This window comes from Pholcus phalangioides, unplaced genomic scaffold (assembly GCF_987345545.1).
Source record: "Pholcus phalangioides strain wild (caught in Gottingen) unplaced genomic scaffold, Ppha-v1.0 ptg000027l_1, whole genome shotgun sequence".
Classification (NCBI taxonomy): Eukaryota; Metazoa; Arthropoda; class Arachnida; order Araneae; family Pholcidae; genus Pholcus; species Pholcus phalangioides.
The window spans coordinates 5,717,771-5,727,316 of record NW_028301617.1 but is presented as its reverse complement, the minus strand read 5'-3'; the positions used below and the strand labels follow the sequence as shown (position 1 = coordinate 5,727,316).

Here is a 9,546-nt window from a genome sequence, read left to right as displayed (position 1 = left end):
ACTCTATATTCTGATTTTTTCCCCACTGGAATTCGGATCAAATTTTCCCAAATTTCGAGACCCTTCCCACGTAATTACAGCATTCATAAAGCGGGATCGAACCCACAATCATTCCACAGTGCAAAAACCGGTTTTGAGATGTGGTGGGTGATTTTAATGGTTGGTACTGCGTAGCCACACACAAAATCGCCGTTTTTTGTTTGGGTTTCTTTTTTGTTTTCCTTCTGCGCTGCCCTCTATCATCTTGATTCCCTGATCTGGACTTTATTATCCAATCCGGAAGTTTCTGATGCAGTTTTTAAAATATTGGGGAAATCTCCCTTAACTGAGCTTGGACGCATGCACATAGTGTGCGATTGCAATTCATGGTGTGTTTGGCTTTGCAGTTATCTTATCGTCAATGATAACAGCCATAAACCAGGTAACGAAAGGAGTTGGTTATCAAGTGCTTGAAAGTTTGTTTTCTGAGTCATTCACAGTTCGCAATTCACTCGTTACGTGCTTGAAACCGAAACCACTAACAGATTAATTCTGATAGCGTGGTATAGATGGTGGATGGCAGGAGGACTGACGCGACACCTTTTCATAAAAATATCTTTTATTTAAACTTTAAACGGCAGGACCACATAGTAAATTAATATAAAGAAAAAAAACTTTCCTCTCTCAACAACAAGCGCGGCCATTCATCAGCGCGTTCAAAAACCAACTAACTATGTATCCTTGACGACCTCGTCTCTGTGGACGGCTTTGACCGATTCCCCCACCAGTGATAGCGAGAGAAATACTTGCAGGGCAACCTGAACCTGACCCGTCTACCCAAGCGGGTGGTCATGAAAGGTTGGTCTTTGTCACTGGGAGCCTGTTGATCTTTTGAAATTGTTGCCTGCTGATACTTTGAAGTTGCTGTTGCCTGCTGATCGTTGGAATACTTGTGGACATTGAAGGGCACGTCATCACCGCAGATGTAAGCCGGTTTGATTCTGTCTATGCTTACAGATACTGGTTGACCTTTTATTAGCATTTGGAACACCTTTTCCGATCTTGACAGCACCTGGTAAGGTCCCTCGTACAGAAGTTCTAGGCCTTTCTTCACTCTGTCCGTGCGGAGGAAAATGTATGAGCAGGATAGCAGGTCTTTGCTCACAAAAACAGCAATTTTTTCATGGCGAACAGTCTGTCTTGGGCTTAAATTTTCCATGGTGTTCTTTAACTGATCAACGAAGCTTGATGGATCTGGGTGATGATGACTAGGTGCGAAAAACTCTTCTGGAAGTCGTATAGGTGCACCATACACCATTTCCGCAGCTGTAGCTTGCGAGTCCTCCTTCCAGGCGGCTCGAAAACCCAATAGAGTCGCAGGAAGCACTATTACCCAGTGGTTAGTTGCATATGAGCCTTGATAGCACACTTAAGGTCTCGATGGAAGCGTTCTACTTGATCATTTGCTTCTGGATGGTATGATGTGGTCCTCTGGCGATTGGTTCCCAAGAACTTGGTTAGAGCTTTGAACAAAAGAGATTCAAACTGGACACTTGATCAGATTTGATTCTGTTAGGTGCACCGAACCGAGCAACCCATCCAGCATAGAAAACCTTTGCCACAGTTTCAATAGAACTATCCGGCATAGGAATAGGCCATTTAGAGAAGCGATCCACACAATTAAGGCAATATTTGTAGCCTTCTGATAGAGGCAAAGGGCCTACGATATCAATGTGGACGTGTTCAAACCTGGCATCAGGTGGTGAAAATTCCTCATGTGGGCTCTTTGTATGCCATGACTCACTTTAGACTTCTGACAGTTAATGCATGTACGTGGATTCCTTAACTCCAGGATGTGACAGTCCATGCAAGGCAGTAAAGATGTCCCTACGCATCGGGGATGGAACCAGTGATCGAATGCGACCTGTAGAGACGTCACAGTATAGCTGAAGCTTTGATTCATCAACAGGAAGAGAGTGGATCTTCAAGGAAGTAGATGAAGGATTGGTGAGTAGTTGCTGAATATCCTCATCTTTGAGTTGTTCCTCTGCCATTCGTTTGAAGTCGGTGGGAGATGGTGTCTCCATGGTAGATATGGATATCCGAGACTGCAACTGCCACATTTTCTGCACCCTTGATGTGTTGGTTAATGTACGTGCCCAAGTGGTCACGTCAGCCTTCAGTGCGGACCACACGAAACGCTCTTGAACTAGTTTCACAGATTCCTTAACTCCAGGATGTGACAGTCCATGCAAGGCAGTAAAGATCTCCCTACGCATCGAAGTTTTTTAAAAAAAATGGGGAGTGTATAGGTCTCGTATATTTGGAATTTCCCTATTGCTTTCCCTATCCTTCATGTTTGAAGGCTAGAGAGTGTAACGTAAGAATGTTTATAACCATGATCAGGGCCGTCATTTCAATTTTTTCCAGGGGGTGGGGGACAAAGAACACGTAATCAATGTATGTGTGTGTATATATATATATATATATATATATATATATATATACCATTTATAGTGTATTTTCTAAAGCGAGGGGGATGGTGCCCTCCCCCAAATGACTGGCCTGGCCATATATAATTTTTAAACCATAGAAATATTCAGATGTTTTAAGAGAGTAATCGCGGTATTGGTCTCAGGAAAAGACGTAAGTACCTTCTCGACATTAATATTTTACAATGTTACATAGTATTATGCCGACGAAAAATTCAAACGATAACGTGTGGAATCACTTACCTTGTTCTCTCCAGTTCGCTGGAATGAATAAGCTCTGCTTCTGTTTCGAGTACAGCATTATAATGTGACCAAAAATCGTCTCTGTTCGAAAACTTACTTGTAAAGCTCATTTATCAAGGACAACAATGCAATCGATAAGTTACATCGATTGTTAAAAAAAAAAAAAAAAAAAAAAAACCTTTTCCACATCTCAACAATGCGCTAAAGCTAAACACATTGTTTGAAAGCATTTGATAATTTCAACATTATACAAGGCATTACCTGCTAGGGGTGATTTAGAACGTTATGGACAAAATTTTTAGGCTTGTTGTAATGACACTTTCATTATAGAATGCATGGTCACACCGCTAGATGGCGCTTTCACTGAACGCATGCGTGATTTCTTTCGAGTTTAAGAAAATTCGGACTATTTGGTTTGACGCTTCCAGTGGACGGTCGTAAAAGTCGTGAGCCCCACTAGCATTTCACGAAAGCGAATGTCAAGTCACTTCATATATAGAGAGAAAACATCAAGACACCCGTATAATAATAAATAACTTTTTAATTCCGGAAATAACAATGGTACAGCCATTGTAAAAACAATTCTCAGATCGAACGAACAGTATAGGAACAAATACCATATCACGTGCGAATTAAGTCACTAGAATATAAGTTTCCTTCAGTGGTATTTGTATGCTGGAGGAAATGTTGACTTTTCCCGTGTAGACAACAGTTTCACTTTTTATTTCGTTTAGATTCAGCGACAGAATTCAGATCAGTTGCTTCTGTGTTAATAAATGTCAGGAGCTTGGGTAATGAGAAAGATTTTTTTAGAAACTATGATAGTTGTGGAGGGCCTGGATCTTATAGCAATTACAGAATCTTGGGCAAACGATGGGGATGAATCTTTCTTACACATCTCAGGATACGATACGTTTTTGAGAAATAGATCCGATGGGGAAGGGGGTGGAGTGTTGATATACGTGAAATCATGTTTGAAGGCTAGAGAGTGTAACGTGCAGAGAAGTGATATTGAAACTATATAGGTTGAACTTGAGAACAAAAGACGTTGTTAGGCCGATACATCAAATTATGTGAGTTGGCGGCTATTTTGTACGCCAATTGTAGCGAGCGTTTTTCTGTGACGGTATTACGAAATAAGTCGTTAACCAGGAAAGGAGACGAGCAGTAGGCTCTCCCTTTAAAAATAAAGTTAGTACTATAGGAGTACGTGTTTAAGTTAAATTGTGTGATTGAATCTCATTAATGCACAGTAGTAGCATTTTTAGGTTACATTTTTAACTGAGCTATTGAACAGTTGGTCCGTCGAGCCGGAGGATAATTGAAAATGAATGCTAAATATAATCGTCAAAAAGGAACTGTAAAATCTAAAGTTACTCAACTAGAAAATTTTGCCAAGGACTTTGAGCCATCAGTGGATTCAAAACAATTACTTCATGTGAAATTGAACAATATCGCCGACATCAAAAAAAATGTTGAAGCATTGAGGAAAATATTATACGCTCAACCAGAGACTATAGACATTAGCGTGTTCGACGAAGAGCTACTGCACATAGATGAGCGACTAGAAACTCTGCAGGTAAGATTTCTTTTCTACCAAGAGTCGATGAAAAGTCATCATAAAGTTAATGTTGATGAGCGTAAAGAAATCTCTCGTATAAAATTGCCAGACATTCCTCTACCAGAATTTTCTGGCAAGTATGAGGAATTTAGTCAGTTCAAAAATCAATTTAAGTGTTTAATTGAAGGCAACGAACAATTAACCGACGTACAAAAGCTGTATTATTTGCGAGCATCATTAAAAGGGGATGCAAAAAAGCTTGAAACAGCTGACGAAAGCTATGCTTCTTTGACAACTCGTTATGAAAACAAAAGAATAGTCGTTGACACTCATATTCAAGCTTTAATAAATTGCGCTAAAGTTCAACATGAGTCAGCTAAGGAATTGCGCAATCTAATTGACAATGTAAATAGAAATTTAAGAGAGTCGAAATCATTAAAATTTGAAAGAAATGATTTATCAGACACCATGTTACTGAATGTATTAGTTCAGAAGGTAGATAAAGAATCCAGAAAGGAATATGAGTTAACATTAACAACTACCGAGGTTCCTAAACTAGACAATTTTCTGGAATTCATTGAAAAAAAGAAGTATAATGCTTGAAAGTGTCGGTAAAATAAATAGTCGTCAGCTGCAGCCTGACCACAGAATACAACCGAAAGCAAAAGCTTTCATGGTATATGATAGGGATAATATCAAAGAATATACAAGATCTTGTGTCTCTTGCAAAGGTTTTCATGCATTATATAAATGTGTAAAATTTCAAAGAATGAGTGTTTCGCAAAGATATGAATTTGTGCGAAAGCATAATTTATGCTATTCTTGCTTAAAAATTGGCCATATTACGTCTCAGTGCTTATCAAAGGTCATTTGCTCTATTTGCAATTTGAGACACCAAAAAGCAATAAAGATGTCATCCAACGAAAAAGCGAAAGCGCTTCCCCCGTACCCTCAGAGGGAGGAGCAGTAAGGGGGGGGGGCCCAACAGCCAGATGTTCTTCATAGTCTGAGCAATGTGATAAACACAAATTCATCAGCACTTCTCAGTACTGTGAATGTTAACGTCTGCGATTCCCAAGGAAAAGAGACTCGAGTTACGGCCATACTCGATAATGGTAGTCAAGTGAACATGATGACGACAAGCTGCGCCGAAGCCCTCGGGTTGAAGAAAGAAAAAGTTTATGTCCCCGTTTGTGGCATTAATGGCTTGTCACATACCGTGAAAAACAAAACTACCGGGGGTAGTCGCAAATAAAAGCGGCGAGTTCAAGAAAGAATTGGATTTTTTGATTGTATCGAAAATAACAGATTTCACCCCATCGTCTCCTCTTGATTTATCTGGCTTGAAGTGTTTCCCGAAGGAGTTGAACTTGCTGACCCACATTTTTCCAAGCCAGGGAAAATACAACTTTTGATCGGAGCAAAAATATTTTTTGAGGCATTGAAGAGCGGACAGCTGTATCTCAGCAACGAAGTGTTGCTTCAGAATTCTGTATTTGGGTACATAGTCTCCGGGACAATTTCTCACTCGTCATCTCAGCAATGCTGTTTCCTCTCGAGAGAAGTTGATGTGTTAGATCAATCTATTAGAAAGTTTTGGGAAATTGAATCTGTTGAGGAGAAGCTACCCCTGAGAAGCAAAGAAGAACTTTTTTGCGAGGATCATTTTGTAAAAACCCATCGTAGAAATGAAAGAGGGGAATATACTGTATAGTTGATCTTCCGATGAAGGAAAATGTTGAACCTGGGGAATCCATGCAATTAGCTGAGCAAAGGCTAAATTGGCTGTGGAAAAAATTGGATAAAAATCCCCAAATGTCTGTTCTTTACAAAAATTTTATGGCCGAGTATGAGGACTTGGGTCACATGCAGGAGATGATGGAGGGACATGAGGATATAGAATATGTTATGCCTCACCATGGAGTCTACAAACCTGATAGCAGTACCACTAAATTAAGAGTAGTTTTCGATGCATCAGCCCCTTCTACCAATGGGTTATCACTTAACAACTGCTTGTTAAATGGGGGTGTGGTCCAAGAAGACATCTTTTCGATACTGCTAAGATTTAGAAGACATCTTTTCGATACTGCTAAGATTTAGAAGACATCTTTTCGATACTGCTAAGATTTAGAAGACATAAAATCGCTTTCACTGCCGATGTGAAAAAGATGTACAGGCAGATCTGGGTCAATCCTGGTCATTGCAACTTACAATGCATCTTATGGAAAGAAAGTCAGTTAGATGAACCCAAACTGTACAAGTTACTAACAGTAACATATGGAACAAAATGTGCACCATATTTAGCCACTAGGGTGTTAAGGCAGTTAGCTTATGACGAACAGAAGAAATATCCTCTTGCTGCTGCCGCAACTCATACTGATTTTTATGTTATTGATATTCTAACTGGTTCTAACGATATAACAAGTGCCATTGAATTGCAGCAACAGCTGATTTCTATGTTAAAATGTGGAGGCATGGATTTACACAAGTGGTGCTCCAACGAAAATGCATTGTTGAACAATGTCCCTGTCCATGAACGAGAATATTGCTTTCAGGATCCTGAAAATGACACGGTGAAAACTTTGGGTTTAAGATGGAACCCTAAAGAAGATTGTTTTGGTTTCACTGTTGCTCCTGGTAACAACATACCTACCAAGCGTGCTGTGTTGACAGATATCGCAAAATTATTTGATTCGTTAGGTTTGCTTGGTCCTGTTCTAGTATAAGCAAAGATTTACTTGCAGAAGCTCTGGCTGTTGAAAATCGACTGGAACGATGAACTGCCGTCTCAACAATCGAAAAACTGGAGAAAATTCCGAGAAGGACTTACAAAGTTGACAAACCTCCAGATTGATCGTTTCGTCTTATCAGACTTTGCTTAAAAATTAGAAATTCGTGCATTTTCAGACGCGTCAAAGGATGCATACGGGGCTGTTGTATATGTGCGTTCTATTACTTCCGTGGGTGACGTGAAGGTGGTGCTTCTTTGTAGCAAATCCAGAGTTGCACCTCACAAAGTAGTAACCATACCACGTCTTGAACTTTGTGCCGCAGAACTGCTCTCAAAGCTTGTTGAGAAGGTGCTATCTTCTCTGCGTGTGGAAGTGGACAAGGTGTGTCTGTATACCGACTTAACAATAGTGTCGGGTTGGATCAACGCTTCATCTCATCAATTGAAGGTATTTGTTGCTAACAGGACCTCCAGAATCAAAGAAATCACCAAGAACTTCCATTGGCATCATGTGAAATCCGAAGATAATCCTGCAGACTTAATTTCAGGAGGAGTTAGCCCTGATCAAATCATCGATCAGACTATATGGTTGAATGGACCAGGGTTTCTTCATGAGAGAACTATCGACTCCACAGATGGAGCTTATCCTATTACATCCGATGCAGATTATCTCCGGGAGTTCAAGAAATATGCTGATGTGACTTTGACTCTAAATCTGAACGAAGTTTTCATGGATTCTTTATTTTGCATTACAAATAATTATGCTAAATTAATTCGCATTCTTAGTTTTGTTTTCAGGTTCATCCATAATTCGAGAAATCCACTTAACAAGCGAAAGGGTCCTTTGTCACATCAGGAACTTCAAGGTAGTATGCAATATCTAGTTCGTTGCGCACAAGAAATAGAGTTTAAAGGTGACATATCCAATCTTAGAAAAGGGAAATCGGCAACAGACAAGATAAAAAACTTACTTCCATACTTAGACGAAAAGGATATTTTGCGAGTAGGTGGTCGTTTAAGGCACAGTAAGTGATATCCAAAAACATCCGATCATATTACCATCAAAACATAAGCTCACTAGAATGATCATTGAGCATCATCATAAAAAATATTTACACATTGGTCAGCAAAATTTATTGTATTCTTTGAGGAGAGAATTTTGGCCATTACGTGGCAGAGATATGTGTCGTAAGGTTGTACATGACTGTATCACTTGTTTCAAGGTAAAACCTGTAACAGTAGAACAACTCATGGGGGATTTACCTAAAGAAAGAGTCACTGTGAACTATCCCTTTAACTGCTCTGGTGTTGACTTTTGTGGACCGTTTCTTATCAAATGTAAGGGCCAGAGAAAGGGGGTCTACCACAAGGTGTATATTTGCATTTTTGTATGCATGGTCACGAAGGCCACTCATTTGGAAATAGTGTCTGATTTGACATCCGAAGCATTTATCGCTTGCTTGAAAAGATTTGTTGCCAGGAGAGACAAACCTCAAAAAATGTTCAGCGATAATGCAAAAAAACTTCGTAAGTGCTAATAAAACTCTGAAAAATTGGTATGCTGATATTGTGCAGAGTAATAACAATCTCGTCAACTATTTATCAGCAGAGGGTATTCAGTGGCAGTTTATACCTCCCAGAGCACCCAACTTTGGTGGGAGGCCGGGGTAAAATCCTTTAAGCACCATTTGAAACGTGAAGTTGGGAATTCGAAACTAACATACGAAGAACTGTTAACTATTGTCAATCAAGTAGAGGGAATTTTAAATTCACGTCCGTTAACACCACTACCTAGTGATATAGATGATTTAGATATTCTTACGCCTGGTCATTTCCTTATTGGTCGCCCAGTCACTGCCATTGTAGAGCCATCACTGACTGATGTTAAGGAAAACAGATTGAATTTATGGCAACGTACATCTAAGTTGGTGCAAACAATCTGGAAGCATTGGCAAAATAATTATTTGAGCACTTTGCAACAACGAAATAAATGGAAAGGTTCCAAGTCCAACATCAATGTTGGAGATATGGTTGTCATGAAAGAAGAAAACCTCCCAAGTTGTAAATGGATTTTGGGAAGAGTCGTGGAGGTTTTCCAGGGTAGGGATAAATAATGAAGTGAGAATTGCAAATGTAAAAACAATGAATGGAATCTTCAAAAGATCAATATGTAAAATCGCGTTGTTGCCATTAGAAGGGTCTCGATAGAAAAAAAAAATCATTAGGTTTTTGCCTTGAAATTATAATTGTATAATATAGTACATTTGTGTATGTATATAGTGCATTTGTATTTTATATAATTAATTTTGTTTCGCAAATATGATATCTGTACTGCATCGAATTTTTGTTATATGTGAATTTCGTTTATGTATTCAAGTTTTTATATTGTCGTATTTATTGAAATTAATATTTCAATGCCGGGCGGCATGTTAGGCCGATACATCAAATTATGTGAGTTGGCGGCTATTTTGTACGCCAATTGTAGCGAGCGTTTTCTGTGACGGTATTACGAAATAAGTCGTTAACCAGGAAAGGAGACG

At 39.3% G+C, this 9,546-nt stretch overlaps 2 protein-coding genes across 2 annotated transcripts; one reads left to right on the top strand and one right to left on the bottom strand.

Moving 5' to 3' along the window:
* Window positions 1-706: 706 nt before the first annotated feature.
* On the bottom strand, window positions 707-1,297 carry LOC149068253 (uncharacterized). The gene has a single exon (XM_089251907.1). The coding sequence runs from the start codon at window positions 1,295-1,297 to the stop codon at window positions 707-709; it is 591 nt and encodes a 196-aa protein (XP_089108033.1).
* A 5,146-nt stretch (window positions 1,298-6,443) lies between these two features.
* Window positions 6,444-8,039, top strand: LOC149068252 (uncharacterized). Its single transcript, XM_089251906.1, has 2 exons — window positions 6,444-6,975; window positions 7,183-8,039. The coding sequence occupies exons 1-2, from the start codon at window positions 6,444-6,446 to the stop codon at window positions 8,037-8,039; spliced, it is 1,389 nt and encodes a 462-aa protein (XP_089108032.1).
* Window positions 8,040-9,546: the final 1,507 nt, after the last annotated feature.

Excerpts from the sequence above, each read along its gene's own strand:
- LOC149068253 (XM_089251907.1), bottom strand. The coding sequence starts at position 1,297 with ATGGTGTATGGTGCACCTATACGACTTCCAGAAGAGTTTTTCGCACCT.
- LOC149068252 (XM_089251906.1), top strand. The coding sequence starts at position 6,444 with ATGTACAGGCAGATCTGGGTCAATCCTGGTCATTGCAACTTACAATGC. Across the intron at positions 6,976-7,182 it reads AAAATTATTTGATTCGTTAG|ACGCGTCAAAGGATGCATAC; the intron begins GTTTGCTTGGTC and ends GTGCATTTTCAG.